General features: G+C 66.5%; 6 protein-coding genes across 6 annotated transcripts in view; 3 read left to right on the forward strand and 3 right to left on the reverse strand.

Annotated features, from left to right (window-relative positions):
* Window positions 1-852: 852 nt before the first annotated feature.
* On the forward strand, window positions 853-4,503 carry PFL1_01895 (uncharacterized protein; the record flags this gene model as incomplete). Its single annotated transcript, XM_007879407.1, has 4 exons — window positions 853-933; window positions 1,036-3,711; window positions 3,819-4,044; window positions 4,151-4,503. The coding sequence occupies 4 exons, from the start codon at window positions 853-855 to the stop codon at window positions 4,501-4,503; spliced, it is 3,336 nt and encodes a 1,111-aa protein (XP_007877598.1).
* Window positions 4,504-4,782: 279 nt separating this feature from the next.
* PFL1_01896 (uncharacterized protein) lies at window positions 4,783-6,202 on the reverse strand (the record flags this gene model as incomplete). Its single annotated transcript, XM_007879408.1, has 4 exons — window positions 4,783-5,146; window positions 5,281-5,449; window positions 5,541-5,550; window positions 5,669-6,202. The coding sequence occupies 4 exons, from the start codon at window positions 6,200-6,202 to the stop codon at window positions 4,783-4,785; spliced, it is 1,077 nt and encodes a 358-aa protein (XP_007877599.1).
* A 722-nt stretch (window positions 6,203-6,924) lies between these two features.
* PFL1_01897 (uncharacterized protein) lies at window positions 6,925-7,674 on the forward strand (the record flags this gene model as incomplete). Its single annotated transcript, XM_007879409.1, has 2 exons — window positions 6,925-7,186; window positions 7,568-7,674. 2 exons carry the CDS (start codon window positions 6,925-6,927, stop codon window positions 7,672-7,674), a joined length of 369 nt encoding a protein of 122 aa, XP_007877600.1.
* Window positions 7,675-8,628: 954 nt separating this feature from the next.
* PFL1_01898 (uncharacterized protein) lies at window positions 8,629-14,767 on the reverse strand (the record flags this gene model as incomplete). Its single annotated transcript, XM_007879410.1, has 4 exons — window positions 8,629-8,651; window positions 8,944-10,814; window positions 10,915-11,404; window positions 11,857-14,767. 4 exons carry the CDS (start codon window positions 14,765-14,767, stop codon window positions 8,629-8,631), a joined length of 5,295 nt encoding a protein of 1,764 aa, XP_007877601.1.
* Window positions 14,768-15,573: 806 nt separating this feature from the next.
* PFL1_01899 (uncharacterized protein) lies at window positions 15,574-16,622 on the forward strand (the record flags this gene model as incomplete). The annotated part of the gene is made up of 3 exons (XM_007879411.1): window positions 15,574-16,239; window positions 16,356-16,466; window positions 16,563-16,622. The coding sequence occupies 3 exons, from the start codon at window positions 15,574-15,576 to the stop codon at window positions 16,620-16,622; spliced, it is 837 nt and encodes a 278-aa protein (XP_007877602.1).
* Window positions 16,623-17,004: 382 nt separating this feature from the next.
* PFL1_06944 (uncharacterized protein) overlaps window positions 17,005-18,186 on the reverse strand; it is a gene marked incomplete at both ends in the record, with an annotated part of 4,282 nt that continues 3,100 nt past the window's right edge. The window contains one exon of the mRNA XM_007879665.1: window positions 17,005-18,142. Coding sequence (XP_007877856.1) covers window positions 17,005-18,142 — 1,138 coding nt within the window. The remainder of the gene's footprint in view (window positions 18,143-18,186) is intronic.

An 18,186-nucleotide genomic window follows, 5' to 3' on the forward strand; every position in this document is an offset into this window, starting at 1 on the left:
GCGCGCGCGTCGGCGGTCGGCGGTCGCGTCGTCGTCGTCGTGCGTCGTCGTCGTCGTCGTCGTCGTCGTCGTCGTGGGGGGGNGNGNGNGGGGGGGGGGGCGTGCTTCGATTTTCCTGTTGGATTTGGCGGCATTCGACGCGGGCCCTCGTCTGTCTGTCTGTCTGTCCGTCTGTCCGTCTTTCAGAGGACGGCTGCCGCTGCGCCCCCTCGCCCTCTCGCTGCGCCCCCTTGCCCTCTCCCGCCTGGGTCGCTTTCCCGGAAGGTTGACCTGCCTGCTCGTGGGGCGTTGCACCCGCCATCCTAGCCTCCCCTCGGGCCCTCGCCCTTGCCAGGAGGCCCTTGCGAGGCGACGGGCTCCACCGAGCTCTCCACTCGACGCCCTGGTTTCTTCCCGAGCTCGATTCTCGGCCTTCGTCTGTTACCTCCAGCACCACCTCTCTTCCACAGACCCCGTCTGCCCACCTGCCTCCAGCACCTCGTCGTTGCTGCGCCATCCTCACTCTCTACACGGGGCTGCCTGGCTCAGCTCAGCTCAGCCACCATCGCACATCGTCACTCCACCAGCCAGCATCGCTCCCTCGCCGTCCCTGCCCGCTTGCGATTCCTCCACCGCTCCCCAAGCGCAGTCCCACAGCCTTCTTATACGGCGGCCCGGCGCTCGTCATCCCCCCTTTGTCGGCAGCGCAGCTCCTGCTTGCCTTTGACGACGCGGATAGACCCAGGCCGAGGAACTCTGCTGTGACTGTCGCTGCAAACGGCCAAGCTGGCCTGCGAGACGAGCGCTCGTCGCGGCGACTTTTGTTCCGGCAGAGGCCCGCTCAGCTCGCCCACCCTCGACTGAGCCGCCGCGATGAAGTTCGGAAAGCACATCCTCAGCCAGCAGATCTCTGGCTGGGGCGCCTTCTACCTCGACTACAAGTTCCTCAAAAAGGTGAGGCCGCCGCCGAGGCGCGCCGGTGATGGTTGCGACAATGAGCTGGACGATATCCCCCGCTGACCACCGCTGCCCGCCCGCCGCCGCGATTGCGCACAGATCATCAACTCGCTCGAAAAGGGACGCCTCGCCGATGCCGCCCTCTTTGCCACGGGAGTGCGGCCCGACTACGGCGCCAACGGCGAGCGCGCCGACTCGCCCGCCCAGCCGCAGCTGCTGCCCAAGATCGAGGGTTCCGATGAGCTGCAGATCCACAAGGCCGCCTTCTTCTTCAAGCTGGAGCGCGAGCTCGAGAAGATCAACACCTTCTACCTCCAAAAGGAGGCCGAGCTCAAGTCGCGCCTCAAGACGCTCATCGACAAGAAGCGCCTCATCTTCCAGGCGCGCAACTCGGCCAAGCTCTCCAAGGACTCGCCCTCGTACGTGGCGCTCTACGAGGGCTTCCGCTACTTTGAAAAGGACCTCAGCAAGCTGCAGCAGTTCATCGAGATCAACGCCACGGGTTTCCGCAAGATCCTCAAGAAGTGGGATAAGCGCTCCAAGTCGCAGACCAAGGAGCTCTACCTGGCGCGGCAGGTCGAGGTGCAGCCCTGCTTCAACCGCGAGTTCATCGCCGAGCTGAGCGACATCGCCGCCGCCAACCTCCTCGAGCTCGAGAACCTCTCGCACGGGCGCGGCTGGGCCGACGCCACGAGCCCGGCCAGCGGTGACCTGAGCGCCGACAAGAAGCTCGACTTTGCCGCGGCCCAGAGCCAGGACTTTGACGCCCTCGCCGAGCTCGAGGCCAACCTGGCCGAGGCCATCAAGGCCGGCCGGGTCGGGCCCGCCGCCGAGATGGTCCGCATCGCCGCCCAGAACGAGGACGCGACCAGCGTCTCGCGCATCGTCTGGCGGGCGCTGCTCGAGTCGCCGCCGCCCGCCGTCGAGGCGGCGCTCGCCCAGGGCCTCGCCGACTATGGCTTCGTCGACGACATCAGCTCCCGCACCTGCCTGCACGAGGCCGCGCTGGCGGGCAAGCTCCAGCTGGTCAGGGCCTGCGTCGACAACGGCGTCGATGTGGCGAGACAGGACATCTACGGCCGCACCGCCCTCTCGTACGCGGCAATGACCGGCCACACCGACGTCTGCGCCCACCTGCTGTCGCTGCCCTCGGTGACGGCGGCCACCTACGACCTCGACGGCTTCTCGCCGCTGGTGCTGGCCGTGATGAATGGCAAGACCGAAGCCGTCCGGATCCTGCTCGACCACGGCGCCAGCGTCGAGCCACGCGACACGACCGACCTGATCCCGCTCTGCCTCGCATGCTCCGGCGGCCACGCCGACATCACCCGCCTTCTGCTGCAAAAGGGCGCCAGGATCGCGTCCAACGCCGAGGGCCTCTATCCACAGGCGCTCGCCGCCCGGGCGGGCCACACGGCCTGCCTCCGGCTGCTCGTCGAGTCCGGGGCGGACCTGGATGCGCCGGAAAAGGGCACGCAGTGGACGCCCGTCTTCTTTGCCGCCGAGAACGGCCACGTCGAGTGCCTCGAGGTGCTCATCGATGCCGGCTGCCGTGTCGGCCTGGTCGATGAGAAGGACAGGAGTGCCGCCTTCTACGCCGCCTGGAACGGCAAGATCGCATGCCTGCTGCTATTGCTCGACGCGGCGCAGAGGGCAGGACCCGACGAGGCCGCCGCGGACGAGGCGGCCAAGGCGGCCAAGGCGGCGGCCAAGGGTGTGGCCGCCAAGTCCAGGGCCAACAGCGCCGACGAGCCCATGGACGAGCTCGACCTCGACGGCGAGATGGACGGCATCCCCTCGCTCTCGCTGCCCCCGCCCATCATCCCGTTCCGCACCTACGGCCACAACTACCTGGACAAGCGCATCCTGGTTTCGATCTCGCTGTCGAACAACTCGGTGCGCCTCTACAAGCAGCAGGACCCGAACCGGCCCGAGCAGTTTTCGACGTCGTCGCTGAAGCTGGTCATGACGTCGCGGCCGGGCGAGTCGAACTCGGCCATCCCGCACAATGTGGTGCTGCCGCTCGCCGACGAGCGCGAGGTGTTCTCGTTCCAGGTCGACAGCCTCGAGACGTTTTCGGTCGAGTGGGAGCTCATGCCGACGTTTGGGTCCAAGGTGATTGGCAAGGCCGTGGCGCTGCCGAGCTCGTTTGAGGGCATGACGGACCGCAAGCGGTTCGTGCTGCCGCTGCAGGACGTCTACCTCAAGGTGGTCGGCGAGGTCTCGTTCGAGCTCGACTTTGTCAAGCCCTTTGACAGCGTCCAGCTCGAGATTGGCGGGCGTGTCGAGACATACTGGAAGAGCATGCTGCCGAGCACGTCGTCGGGCGGCGCGGCCGCCGGCGTCGGCGTCGGCCCGACGCGGATGACGCCCAACAGCGGCGTCGGCGCATCGTCGATCCTGGGCCAGCACTTTGCCGCCTCGACGCCCGGCGAGTCGGCCAACGCCGCCGCGGCCTCCCAGCTTGCGACGCCGATCCTGGCCGCACCTGCGCAACCCACGCTCGTCACCGGCTCGTCGATATCGGGCGAGTACCTGCGCGTTGTGGTGCAGGTCACGAGGGACGGCGTCGCTGTCGCCTGGCCGCACAGCTTCCTGCCGCTCAAAGGGCTCGAGGTCTACGTCGGCAGCGTCACTGCTGCCGAGTTTGTGTCGCTCGCCCAGTCCACCGGCACGCTGCTCGACTGGGACGCTGCGCAGGGCGAGCGCGCGTCGTGGGACGACTGGAAGACGGCGCTCAAGGGCCGCGTGGCGCCGCTCGAGAAGCTGTTCGAGGTGAGTCGCGCCGCCGCCGCCGCCGCCGCCTAGGTTGAATTCGCTGGGGCTTCTTCAACTGACTGCGACGCTCGACGTGCCCCCCCTTCTTCCCACTGTCCTTTCAGATCCTGCCCGTCTCGATCGGTGTCGACATCGAGGTCATGTACCCATCCACGGCCGAGGTCCGGCAGAAGCCGGGGATGCCCAAGATGGAGGTCAACGCCTTTGTCGACACGATCCTGCACACCGTCTACGCCGCCGCCACGACCAACAAGGAGCAGAGCCGCAAGATCCTCTTTTCAAGCACGAGTCCGACGGTGTGCACCGCGCTCAACTGGAAGCAGCCCAACTGTGAGTCCGCGCTGGGGTCCACCACCTCTTTCCCGCCCGCTTTAGCCTCGGCCAGCCTCGAGACGCTGACCCTCTGCCTGATCTGTCCTGATCTGCCCCAACACAGACCCGGTCTTTTTCGGCTCGCACTGCGGCATCTCGGGCGAGGCGAGCCTGCGCGGGCAGCTGGAGCCGACGGCGCGGCAGGAGACGGACCCGCGCCGCGAGAGCATCAGCGAGGCGGTGCGCTTCGCCAAGTCCAACAACCTGCTGGGTATCATGGTCGAGGTGGCGCTGCTCGACCACGTCCCCAACCTCGTCCACAGCGTCAAGGCCGCAGGGCTGCTCCTCATCACCACGGGCAAGAAGCGCGCGAGACAGGCCACCGCGGCGTCGGTCGAGATGCTCGACGAGGACAAGGCCGGCGTCGCAGAGGTCGACGGCGAGGTCGTCGATGGTGTCGTCGTCTGCACCAGTTGAGGTAGGGACCGGCCCCGAGGAACGACGGAGAGAGATGGACCGTTAGAGAGACAGAGGGACGGGTATATAGAGAGGAGCGGGTGTAGGTTCCGTTGTCGTGTTTACAAGGCTGATGCTACAGCCTGGCTCCGTGTAATTCTATGGCTTTCGTTACGGGCAAGTGGGCAAGTGGGCAGGCGGGCAGGCGGGCAAGTCTGGGCTTCATCGTCTATTTCGTCGACGCAGGCGAGGCAATGAGAAGGGGGGATGGGGGGGGGGGGATGCGAGGCAGGGGGGTATCTACAATTTGCCTTTGGCCACGGCGCTCCGGCCTGCACTGACGGAGCCGGGTACGGACGACGACGACGCCGACGACGACGAAGACTCCCAGCTCTTCTGCAACGTCGTTTCGGCGCGGAGGTCGTGGTCGCGGATACCGCCTGCGGCCGCCGTACCTTGGCGCGAGAGGTCGAGGCGGGACTGGAGCCAGGTTACGATGATGTCGACGAGCTCGTCGTAGTGTCCCTTGAAGTTGTGGTTTGCGTCGTCGATGAGGCGCAGCGAGGCCGAGCCGGGACGACGGTGCGGACCCGTCAGGGCGTTGATGTAGTAGGCCGAGTCCGACACGGGCACCGTCTCGTCTGCCGTTCCCGAGACGAGCAGGCTACAAGGGATCAAGGGTGGCGCCGTCGAGACGGGTCGAGTGAGGTGGGTAAGCAGAGAGATAGGGACGAGGACGTCAGCGCGTCATCAGAGGCGAGGGAACCGGCCACCGCAACGCAGCGCAATGCTACGCACACATCCGTCTTCGTCGGGAATTCGGCCACGTATTTCTCAATGGGCCACACGGCAAAGTCCTCGACGTCCTTTGGGTAGATGTGCACCTCGCGCTTCTGGCCCGCCACCTTGACCTTCCAGCGGTAGAAGCCCTCGGCGGCAAAGGCGGGCTGGTAGAGCGGGTCGCGGTCTGCGGGGGTCCAAAGGGATGGCAAGCCGCAAGGGAGCGAGCGTCAGAGCGTGTCCGGGGCCAGGTTGGGAATAGAGGCGGAAGCGCTCACCGTGGATTTTCTGCAGCGACGCGGCGAGGCAAGGGGGCCAAAGATGAGATGGGTCCGTCAGCCTCGTGTCGCCGTCTGTAGCAAGGGCGGGGGCAAGTGCGTCTGGCCACGGCGCGGGCGCTTCTCACCTTCATCCTCCAACGAGCACCGAGGGCGACGTAGTAGGGCACCCTCTTTCTGGGTTCGACCGCGTCGTTGCACTGCGTCGCGAGGAACTTGAAGCCGTCGAGTGCGCCCCTGCTGTGCGCGATGATGACCTCGACCGTGTAGCCGAGGCGGTCGGTGAGGTAGTCGATGCAGGCGCGCATGTCCTGGAGGTCGAGGTCGAACGAGGCCATGTTCCAGGGCCCGGGCGTCTCTGCGTTTGCGCGGAAGTCGAAGCGGAACGAGTCGATGGGCAGCGAGGCGGCGAGGAGGCGGTGGTAGGTCTGGTCCTTGTGCGCCAGCACGCCGTGGAGGATGAGGGCCACCTTCCTGCCCTCGGTCGTCGATCGCACCGGTGCGGGTTCCGAGGGGTAGTTGACGTTGACGCGCGGATCGACGATGGTGGCCTCTGCGGCGTGCTCGGGGTGCGGCGGCTGGTCGCGCTGCGCGAGGACACCGACAATGTTGATCGTGGTCCCGCCCAGGCTGAGCGGGATGTGCAGCTTGGTCTGCCTCATGGTCGCGGCGTGGCGTGGCGTGGCGTGGCGGACGCGGTCGAAGGAGCAGCGGAGAGCGTCAATTCTATTACGAAGGCAGGAGCGTGGCAGGTGGCGATTGCGGTGGTGGTGGCAGAGGTGTTGGTGTCGGTGGTGATGCTTGGCTGGGGGCCGGGGACGAGAGCGGCACTCCTGGGGTCAAAGTGCGGGGAAGCCGAGGAAGCTTTGGGGTCGACTTTGGCCGGGGTCCACTCGGCGCCTCTCCGGTCCAGGTTTGAGCCGGTCGGTGGCCTGGCCTGGCAGCGCGGTTGAGCCGCCCGATTAAATTAAAATCGGGAGGCAGAGCAATTCTGGGCAACAAGCTGGCAGCAAGGATCGGCGGGCGGACCCTAGCTTGCTTGCTGGCCGCCGCGAAATTTTTTGGCTTCCTGCAGGTGCCTGGCCTCGCCGCTGGCCCAGGGCGGCGCTGGGCGAATTTTTCCAACCTGGCTTGGTTGGCTGAGCCAGCCTCGAGACCAGGCCTCGCTCGCCCGCCACCCTCACCACCACCACCACCAACAGCACAGCACCACCTCCCGCGACCCAAAGCACACACCCATTCACACACGCTCACAGCTTCACACAGAGCTCCAAACACAGCTTCACACACAGACTCATACACGGCTTCGCGCGCGCGCACACACACACACACACACACACACACACACACATATTCTGCACCACCACCACAACCCTCCGCGACCATGGCCAAGGGACTGCGCTCCAGCGCCAAGCTGGCCCACCGCAACGCCAAGCGGCGCGATGAAAAGTCCGACTACCGCGTCATCGAGGCGGCGCGGATGAACGCCATCACCAGCCGGCTCCAGGCCGGGCTGGCCAAGCCCAAGATGGAGGTGTACTCGGTCGCCGACATCGAGGCTGCCGCCGCGAAAAAGGCGGCCGGCGCAGACGAGACGGCGGCGGCGACGGCGGATGGAGAGATGCAGATCGACGAGACCGCACAAGGTTGGTATCTTGATCCTCTGTCCAGGCGGCATGCCGGGTTCGGACGGGGTGACTGCGGAGATGGCCAGGGAGGAGGGTTGCAGCAGGGGAAAGAGGAACTCGAGTGCTTCCTGCTGGGCCTCGTCGATCCAGACGGGATCCACGCCGAGGCACCCGAGTCGCGCAGCCGGGCAGTCGACCTGTCCTGGCTCCTCGGTGACGAGTCCGACGAGGCGGGGAGGACAGGGGGAACGGGTCATCGCACCTGCGACGCCACGTTGGATGCGGCAGCGCTTCCCCTCGTCTCGGCCGCCACACCAGCCGCAGCACCTTGATGCATCTTGCCCCGCTGACACACACACATACCCTCCCGCGCGCGGCTCTGCTTTGGCTCTGCTGCAGCACCCAAGAAGATTAGCACGTCGGGACCAAGAGAAAACGCACGGTCGCGCTGGAAGAAGGCGCGGGCGCCCAAGGGCGGCAAGTCCAAGAAGGGCGGCAAGAGGTGATGTGGCGCGGGGCGCTGCCACCCATCCCTCGCCGTGCCAGCCTGCCGAGCCACTCGGCAGACCAGCCTGCCAGCAAAGCAAGATAGAGCCAGCAAGGTCGCAAGCAACCCAGCAAGCAAGATGGCGAGCTGCAAGCCCCGCAAGGCAGCCAGCAAGATCGAGGCACCCGCGCCAGGCGCTCGCTGCCTGTGTCGCGACATTCTCCCGTCGTCTGGTGCCAATGCCTTTCGGCGCCCCGTCGGACCAAGTTCGCACGCTCGCCCGCATACGCTCTCCGCACACGCTCCCTCCGTCTCTGTTCATAACCGGTCCCAGCCCAGTCGATATCATGTACTATATTCCCGTCCCCCTCACACGTCTACAGAGACAAACGAGACGACATCCAAGGCTACCTCGCGCCTCACTCGCTATCATCGCTGATGGTGATAGCCGCGCTGACTCTCGGTCGGATCTTCTGCCTCATCGTCGTCGTCGTCGTCGTCGTCGGTGCGAGTGCGTATGCGGGTGCGGGTGGAGAGGAAAAGAGACGTCTAGCCGTTTGCCGGAAGTCCTTTGACCCGTCTTCGTCTTCGTCTCCGGATGCGCTTTCGCTATCGGTGTTGATGAGTGGATCGAGGAGCCTGGAAGATGGTTTGTCCAGTCTCGGTGCGCGGATCGGCATCGGTTCGGAGGCGCCGTTCGGTTTCGCCAGTGCGGCCGGAGGAGGCGAGGGAGGGGGAGGTCGAGTCCGTCTTGATTTCCTCGGACTCGGACTCGGTTTCGGTTTCGACGGTTTGCCCGTCTTCTGCCCCATACCTCCTCCCTCCACCACCGCCGCCGCCGCTGATGAGGATGAAGATAACGAAGAGGAGGAGGAGGAGGAGGAGGAGGAGGAGGAGGAGGAGGGACCGTATTCGCCTGCGCCCGTCCGTCGTTTTGAGGGTGACGTGTCGATGCCCCAGGTGGCGGTGCGTCCTACATCGTCGTCGTCTTGATCGCTCCATGATGATGCCGCGACGGCCGGGACCGGGGTGGGGATGAAGATGGGAGGGGCAGAGGGACGCTGTGTCATGCCGATGAATTCGATCGAATCCGTACTCGTATCCCCGACCGCGGGGACATCGACCGTCGGCGTAGGTCCGAACGACAAAGGCAAGGGCGGTGATGAGGGTGCGGGCGGGGAACGACGCGTCGAGCTTGATCCGACGGGGATGCCGCCTTCTCGACCCTGTAGCCGGTCCAGCTGTTGTAGCAATCCGATCCCCCTTGCCTGCTGCTGTTCCACCTTACCCCTCGAGGGCAACGACGACGTCGCGTCTTCCCCTCGCCGCTGCTGCAACGTGGCCTTGCCCTTGTTGGCCTTCATAAACTCTCGGATCGTCCGCTGCTGCCCCTGCCCCTGCCCCGGCACCTGCGGCTGCGACGACGGCGGCTGACCACGTCGCGATACCCGCCCCGGCTCGGCCATCGTATCGGCACCGGCCTTCGAGCGCGCCTTCGACCGCGCCTTTGCCGCCTTTTCCCGCTCCACCGCCGCCGTCTTGCGACGAAACTCGGCCAGAGCCGCCTGTCCGCTCCGCCCTCGTTCCAACAGGCTCTCGACGATCCAGAGCAGGAGCGGCTCGCGAGGATCCACCGGCTTCCTGGTCGGGCCCGTCTCGCCGTCGTGGTCTCTCTCATCGCCCTCTGCCTCGCTGCCTCGCTCGACGCCCTGCTCGTCGCTAGCTGGCACAGCGCCGCGTTCGCGCCCGACCGACTCGTCGATCCACTTTTCCGCCAGCTCGACCATGGGCGACACGTCGACGAGCGCGCGGCATTCGACGTGCTCGCCGAGCGCGACGTTGCGACGTCGTCGGCTGATCGAGACGATGTCGATGTCGCCGGGCTGCCGTGGCGGTGGAGCAGCGTCGGCGCTCGAGTCGTCCCGGCTCGACAGTCTCGTCGGCGGTGATGGGCCATCGCTGCACGCACCCCTGGCGATCCTGCCCGACGACGATGGCGACGACAGGCTCGCCTTTGCGAAAAAGTCGGTGATGCGCGTCGCCTGCGGGCTCTCGTGCAGCGGCTTGCTCCTCTTTGGAGCGGGGCTGACGGGACCCAGAACCCGACTTGCCGCTGTCGTCGCCGTGGCCGTGGCTGTGGCGGTGGCCATCGCTGTTTTCGCCTTGCCGCCGCTGCCAGCGCCACCGCCGCCGCTCTCCCGGACCGCCTGGCGGACCGCCTTGCTGGCGGGACTCTCTACCAGCTCGGCCCACGGGCCATGCTTGTCGTCGCCGTCACGCTCGAGCACCTCCTGCCTCAGCTGGCGAAACACGAGGCCGCTCCAGATCGTCGAGCGGAATCGGGCCAGCACCGTGGCTGGGCTCCACTCAAAGAAGCGCTGGGCGCACCGGACCAGGCTCTCGACGTTGGGCGCCTGCCACCGCAGCACCGGCAGCTCATCGGCGCCGTCGGCAGCCGGACCTGCACCCGCACCCACTGCGGCCGGTCTCGACGACGACGACGACGAGGACGACGACGACGACGACGAGGACGAAGCTTGGCGAGACGGAGTGGACCCAGTCGTGAGCGGCCAGACATAGTAGGCCAGCACACGGCGCAGCGTCTCGGTGCTCGCGAAATCGGTCAGGCCAGCGGCGAGCCGGGGCTGCCTCCTGCCGAGAAAGCCGCGCGAGTCGGTGCGGAGCTCGTCGCGCACCTCGCGGCACCACTCGGCCAGAAACGCCTCGAAGCGCTCGCACCGGGCCGACACGTCGAGGGAGCGGTAGCTGCGCCGGAATGCGGCGACCAGCCGGTCTCCGAAGCCGGCCTGGGCGAGGGCGAGGGCGATCTTGACGCCGCACCGCAGCAGGCCCTGCCCGTCGTAGTCGCCGCCCGCCAGCAGCGCGACGAGGATGAGGCCGTCGCGGCTGACGGAGAGCTCGGGCATGTTGTGGATGTCCCAGTCCTTGTACACAGTCACGACGTGGTCCTTGAGCGAGCCCGTGACCTTGAGCGTGTCGCTGCTGACCGCCGCTGCCTGCGACGAGCCGACTGGCTGGCCTGCGGTCGCAAAGGGGTTGTCTCCGTCGTCCGACGACAAAGAGCGGTCTGCGGTGCTCTCCTGCAGCTGCTGCGCGCGCTTGGCCCTGGCAATGGTTCCGGACAGCTTCTTTCCCCAGCTAGAGAAAGGAGGAATGGGGCGCGAGGCACGGATGTCAGTCAGGGCCACGATGACGGACCGCGAGCCCTGCCGGCTGGGCAGACGGCGGCGCGACTCACTTGCGTATCACGGTCTTTGCGCCAAAGACGAGGGCGTCTACGTCGTCGGTCATGACGGCATCGACGAGGTCCTGCTCGTTGAGCCAGGCGAGTTCGGCCTCTGCCTCGCCGGGGGCGACGCGGTGCTGGAAGCCAAAGGCATGGATGACGGTGATGAAGTCGCGCTCGATGGCCCTCTGCCGCCCCGCGACGTGTTTGCCGCGCTTCCAGGCGGGTCGGTTGGGTCCATCAAAGACAAAGAGGGGCAGGACGGGGAGGGAGAGGAGGCGTGCGAGGCGGAAAAAGAGGATGCGGAGGAAAGGGTTGGAGCCGCCGGTACTCTGCTGGCTGTGGAAGAGCCAGAGGGAGGCATCGATGCCGATGCGGAGGGAGCGGAGGTGGTTGCGGTTGGCCTGGAGAGCGTCGTAGGCCAGCTTCGGGAGGGGCACGTCGACGGCGGCGGGCTCGAGCTCTGCCCAGAGGCCCGGGATGCCCATGCTGGCAGGGTAAGCTGAGGGATAGAGATGGAAGCAGGCAGGCAGGCAAAGAGCAGCGCGTGGACCGAGGCGAGGTCAGTGTGGTATCATGGCGGGCGACTCGGGTTGTTGTTGTTGCGTGCCCGCAGTTGCTGGACGGTAGGTGAGCGGTGCGGTGGTCAGGATGGTGGTGGTGGCAGGCCAGGCCGCGCGCACTGGAAAGTGTTGGTCTGGCGCGCCCCCATCAAAATCAACACGGCCTGCCAGAGACCAGGCCAAGCCCGCACCGCCGCACCCAAAAATGGCCAAGTGGAGGCTCAGGCTCAGGCTCAGGCTCAGGCTCAGGCTCACAGACAGGTCGCGGCCGACTCCCCCTTCACGACGATGATGGCAACAACCACGACGACGACGGTGTGCTCTCCATCCATTGCAAGGGCAACCGCCACCGACACGGTGGCCATCGCAGGCGGACCCACCTACCACGTACCCCGCCCGCCGCCGCTCGTCAGCACCAGCTTCTTCTTGTTGTTCTTCTTCCTCGACGACGTCGACGACGACCCGCCACCCGCGCTCGCCGGCGTCTGCGCACCGGATGCCGTATCGCTCGGCGCTGCATCACCGTTGCCCGTCCCCGGTCTACCGCCTGCCCACACGCCCCTCGGCGTCGAACTGCCGCTCACCGTGCCCGGCCCCGCGACCGAAGCCTTCTTCGACGAGGCCGCCTGCCGGTTCAGACCCCTACCCTCCTTGACCGCACCGTTGGGCCTCCGCCCCGACGACGTCGAGCCCAGTATAAAGTCCTCCTCGAGCTCGTGCCACGCGTCCTCGATGTCGTCGTCCCATAGCCCCGACTCGTCGTGACCACCGCGCAGCGCACGGTCAAACGCATTGCGCGCCGCCGGCGTGCCCCACACCGTCTTTTTGGCGCCGCCCCCGCCGCCGCCGCTGATAGCACTGGCACCCGCCGTGGCGCCCGAGTGCGGCGAACGATCCGACCGCGGTGGCCGTGCGCTCGCGCCCAGCGAGTCCGGAAAGTCCTCGATCTGCGACGCTCCCGGGTGAATCGGAAAGTCGCGCTCGGCGCCCCACAGAGCCGCCTCGCGGAACGATGGCGAGGTGCCCACGTGCGGGCTCGTTGACAGCCCGGCAGCGCTGACTCCGTCTTCGTGCCCGCTCGCAAAGCTGCTGCTGCCGTAGCTCCTCGACAGGCCGTCCGAGGGGAAGTTGGCCTCGCTACCAAAGCCGGCCGCATCGATCCGATGCCTCTGGGCCGAAGCGCCGCCGGCGCCGCCGCTCGACGAGCCGCCGCCGAACCGCGAGCCGGACTCGGCCTCCTCGGCCTTGGTCTTGGCACGGTCCTCGCGGCGCTGCTTGTCCCGGCGCTTGGTCCTCCTCTGCCGCAGCGCCTGCTCATACGGCCGCAGCGTGGCCTTGCTCACCAGGTCCATGTTCTCCCAGTCGATCTCGACAAAAACGACGTCGGTCGCCATGGGGATGTGGCTCAGGTAGCGGCAGCGGCGCCGCAGCTCGTCGTTCATGCTCCCCTCGTCGGCGCCCTGCACCTTGACCGACAGGTCTCGCGGCAGAGCAGCGTAGGAGCCAAAGTGCGACAGCACAATCTTGATGTCGAGCGGATGCAGAAAGATGTTTTGGCCAGATGCTGCCTGGAAGAAGAGGTAGCTCGACGAGCTCGGCGCCGGCGGGTTGACATTCTTGCGCTGGTGGTGGTGCGGCCGGGCCGAGGTGCGCTGGTCGCCCTTTGTCGACGACTGACCGTCTGACTCGGCGGAGACTGCGGCCGTGTTGGCGGCGTTGGGCGCAGGCGCGGGAGAGGCATTCTGGTAGCTGCCGCCGTACGCCTGCGATCTGATCGCCAGGAACTCCTCGGCGCCTTCGGCTGTCTCGGGCGCGCCGTCCCCGCGATCGTTGTCGTCGGTGTTGGCCTGGGAGCCAGACGTGTTGGCCTGGGAGCCAGACGTGTTGGCCTGGGAGCCAGACGCGGCCGGTTCGACGGCGACGGCGTTTCCTGCGCCCGCAGCGCCCTCAGCCTCGGCGGAGGGGCCGTCGTCGGCCGTGTGGCTGCGTTCGAGCTTCTTTCTCTGCCTGCGGCTGAGCTGTTCGTCGAGCTTCGAGATCCTGCCCGACTCGACGGCCTCGTGGTCCTTGAGATCGTTTTTAATCTGGCCAATTGTGCTGCGGACGAACGCTGTGTCGAGCTCGGTCTGCACCTTGACGATCTGCTCCTTGACTTTCCTCTCTGCGAGGCGGACAAATTCGAGGCTGACCTCGTCGGCGCCAAAGCCCTTGAGCGTCTCGAGCTCGTTTTCGAGGTGGACCAGGTCGCCAGTCAGCGACTCGATGAGCAGGTCGGGCGAGGCGAGCATAAACTTGGCAAAGCCCATGACGTCCGGCTGGAAGTGCCACGGTGCCGAGTGGAGCGGGATGAGCGGGTGGTCGAGGTTGGACGTGGGCCAGGTCGACGACTGAGGCAGGGCGAGTGTGGTTAGGTGCGGCCGTTCGATGAGCCTGAGGGCGAGCACCTCTTGCCGCGAACCGGTCGCCGCGTGTGCTGCAGCGGACGTCGAGGCTACGGCAGCATCACCGACGGCACCGCCGCCGCTCGTGGCCGAATCCTGCGGCTGCCGACTCGAGCGCAGCGCCTCTAGCCGCTGTTGCTCCTCGTGCACCTCTGCCTGATGCTGCTGCGCCACTGCGCGGGGATCCCACCACTTGACGGCCTTGAGGTCGCGCGCGTAGACGGCGTCCCAGCAGATGGGGCAGCGGCGCCACTTGTGGCTCGGAGCGTTGCCGCCCGTCGAACCACCAGCGGCGTTGCCGTCGGCGAGGGTGAGATAATGGAGGATGCAGGGGTAGCAGAAGACGTGTCCGCACTTTGTCATGCGGGGCGCGGTCGGGGGCGATAGGCAGATGGGGCAGGCAGCGCCCTCGTGGGTGCCCGGTAAGGGCTGGTCTTGCTGGGGCAGGGCGGCTGCGCTCGCGCCCGAGAGGGCCGACGTGGTGGGGATGAGGACCTGGAGGATGTCGGGCCAGTGTAGGTAGATGTCCGAGTCGGCAAAGTAGGCGGTGTAGTCGCCGGTGGGCTTGACGAGGAAGCGGTACTGGGCGTTGATGTAGCGCTCCTTGTTGAAGGGGACGCCTGCGCCGGCGCGCCTTGAGCGGCGCGAGACGGGGGCGGGAGGGCGAGCGCGCGGGGGCAGGGTGAAGGAGAGGAGGTGGTTCATGCTCTGTGCGCCGCCGCGCTTGGCGGTGGCTGCCTGGGTGGCGCGGGTGTCGCCATGGTTGGTGTTGTTGCGGGGAGCTCTGTGCTGGTTTTGTTGGGCCTGGCGTGCGGGATTTGGGTTTGGCTTGTTGCTACCATTGGTGGGCATGGAGGCCATGGTATGTCCGAGTGCGCTCATGCAGAAGGACGGTAGAAGACGAGGGGACAAGGCAGGGCAGTCTAGGGGGATGAGGCGCGGGGAAGGGAGTTGTAGTCGTGCGAGTGCCAAGGAAGCGGTTGGGATGCGGGGCAGGTGCGAGTGCGTGGCGTGAGCAGATGCGATGTGCGAGACTGGCGAATGCGACGAATAGAAGATGTGTGCTGTAGCGGAGATGTGATTAAGCGGGCAGGGGTTGGCGAAGGCGAGCAGCAGCGGTGCGTCGCCACAGGCGCTCGTGGGGATGTCGAGCGGTGCGCGGACGAGTGGGAGGCGCCGAGGGGATGCGCTATTCGGCCAGGCTGTGAAGGTGGCTGCGACGGTGTTGGATTGGCGTGTGGTTGTTGTGCGGTGGCGGTGGCCGGTGCGGCGCGGTGGTGGTAGTGGTGGTGGTGGTGGCAGGGAGCGATTGCGAGAGAATCGGGGTCGAGTTGCGATGGCTCGCCACCGCGGCTGGCTGGCTGCGCTGCCAGGAGGCCCTCTGTTCGACGTCGGTCTTTTTGCCCTGCGTGGCCCTCTCTTTGGCTGGCCTCGCTGCGCCGCTGCCCCGCTGCCTGCCTCAGCTCCGAAGGGAAAATGAGGGGCACGTGCAGCCAGCGCTGCCCAAGTGGAGGTTGCCAGGTCGGGTGGGCGGATGCGCTTTTGGCCCGACAGCCGGATGGGGCGGGGCGTCCTCCTCGTCCTCCTCGTCCTCCTCGTCCTCGTCCTCATTCCTCGCACCACCACCATCTCGACCCCACCTTTGAATCTTCTCTCCCTCCACGACCATGTCCCTGCGCAACGTGAGCGTGCTGTACCACGACGTGTTCGGCACCGTCGTCGACTGGCAGTCCTCGATCTCGGACGCCTGCCGCGCCACACTGCGCGCCCACCCGTGCCGCTCCCCCCTCGACCAGCAACAGCTGCTCGACGACTACGACTGGGACGAGTTCACGCGGCACTGGCGCAGGGGATACATGGTCACCACCCGCCAACTATCCCACACCGGCAATCCGCACGGAATCACCGTCGACCAGATCCACCTCGATACCTTGGACCGTCTCATCCACCGCCTCCCTCCGCCTCCGCCCTCGTCCTCCCGCCCTCCTTCACTCGACGCCGATCGTCTCGCCAGCCTCTCCCTCGCCCTCGCAGACGCCTGGGACGCAACGACGAGGCAGCACCTCAACCAGCGCTGGCACACCCTCACGCCCTGGCCCGACTCGGTACACGCCCTCCGCCGTCTCGCCGCCCACTTCGCCATCGGCACCCTCACCAACGGCAACCTCGCCCTCATGGTCGACATGGCTCGCAGCGCCCGTCTCCCCTGGCACTTTATCCTCACCGCAGATACCCTCGGATCATTCAAGCCGGATGACCGCATGTACACCTCCGCCCTCAGACTCATGCACCTCGACCAGACACCTCAGCGTGGCGCCCTCGTCGCCGCCCATGTGCGCCAGTACACCCTGCCCCTGCCCCAGCTCGATGGCCTACTCGCAGCGACCTGACCACGCGTCTCCTTCTCCCTTCCATCCCGACGATTCGATCCAACCCATCTCGACCACAGCTCTTCGACCTGGAAGCAGCAAAGCGAAACAGGATGACAACCATCTTTGTCTCGGGCCGACCCACCGAAGACTCGCTACCGCACGACGGCACCGTGCCAGATTACATCGACGTCGGTAGCTCCTGTGCCCGCGCATCCAGCCCCCGCTCCCCCGCCCGCCAGCTGACAAAACACCTCGCCCTAACCCTCGCCCTCGTTCCGTTGCAGATCGTCGTACGAGATCTCGACGAATTGGCACGCCTTGCACAGGACACCCTGGCCCCGTAGGGTCGCGCCAGAATGAATTAGGATCCCTTTCGAGCGATATGGTTCCACATGGTGGAGACGGGCGAGGGATGCGGATAGGGGTACAGGGGGATGCGTGCCGGGAAGGGAACAGCGAGAATTTCAAGGGGAAGATGCTTCTATGCTATGTCAGTGGTCGAATGGTTGTCTGTCTGTGCGGGGGCTATGTCGTTGGTCGCTTTCTGGAGGCGAGATCGGCTAGAGGCGCCGGATCCTCTTCGGCCGACTGCCTATAATAATGGTGGTGATGCTTTGAGTCGGTGCGATTCTGCGTGCCCTGCAATTCTCTTCTTCCCTCGACTCCAACGATCTTCGAACGGCGACCGACGACGCCTCTTGCCGGCCCGGCCCGGCCCGGCCCGCGCTACGACCTCTTGCCGCCCAGCTGGGCCCTCTTGATCCTCACGAGCTCCTCGAGGCGCTCGCACACCTGCGTCATCGACGGCCGCTCCTTTGCCGAGTGGTGCCACATGGCGTCGAGCAGGTCGACAATCTCGCCGCCAAACTGGCGCCGGATGGCGCCCGTATAGGGCCGGATCCGCTTCTGCCCGACGTCCTGGTAGATCTGGTGCTCGTTCATGCCCTGGAACGGGTACTTTTTCTCGGCCTGGTGCCACTGGAGCGTCTCCCAAAAAGTCATGGCCGCGCTCCACACGTCGACCTTTTCGTTGTAGTGCGGCTTGGGCACCCACAGCTCCGCCGCCTGCCAGTTGACGGTGCCCACCAGCGAGCGCATCATCGACCGCTGCGTGTTCTTGACCTTGGCCAGCCCAAAGTCGTTGATCTTGGCCGTCCGGTTGCGCGTGATGAGCACGTTGGTCGACTTGCAGTCGCGGTGGATAATGGCCGGCGTCCGCGTGTGCAGGTACTCGAGCCCGCGCGCCGTCTCGAGCAGGATGCGGAACACCTCGTCGTCGCTCGGCGGCGCCGTGTTGCGGATGTAGTCGAACAGGTCGCCGTTGACGCACAGCTCGCTGACAATCATGCACGGAACGCTGGTGCGCGGGTCGTCGGGGATGCTGACGCCAATGAACCGCACAATGTTTTCGTGGCGCAGATCGCGCAGCAGGCTCAGCTCCTTGATGTCCATCTCGGTCAGCTGGTCGCGGATGTCGGCGATGGCCACCCGGTTGACGCGCGTCTTGGAGATCCGGTAGCGCCCGACGTAGACGTCCTTGAAGCCGCCGGAGCCAATCTTTTCCAGCTTCTCGAGCTTGCTCGGCGGAATCTCCTTGTCCTGCAGGTCCAGGCTCTCGAGGTCGAGTCCGTTGAGCTCGTCGACGCCGTCGCCCGCGCCCGCCGCGTTGGCCTCGTCGTTGTGGCTCGTCAGCGGAGGCGTCGGCAGCTTGCTCGACTCGACCTTGTCCGCCTTGGCCCGCAGCAGCAGCGGCACCTCGCTCTCGGTCGGCTGCGCGGCGCCCTTGCCGCCGGCGGCATCGCCACGCGTTCGGGCCTGCTTCCGCGTGCGAGGCGTGGCCGCATCGTCGACGTCTGAGCCCTGCCTGGCCGTCGAAGCCGACATGTCCGACTCGGCGTCCGACTCGCC

This window comes from Pseudozyma flocculosa (genome assembly GCF_000417875.1).
Source record: "Pseudozyma flocculosa PF-1 unplaced genomic scaffold scaffold00005, whole genome shotgun sequence".
Lineage (NCBI taxonomy): Eukaryota > Fungi > Basidiomycota > Ustilaginomycetes > Ustilaginales > Ustilaginaceae > Pseudozyma > Pseudozyma flocculosa.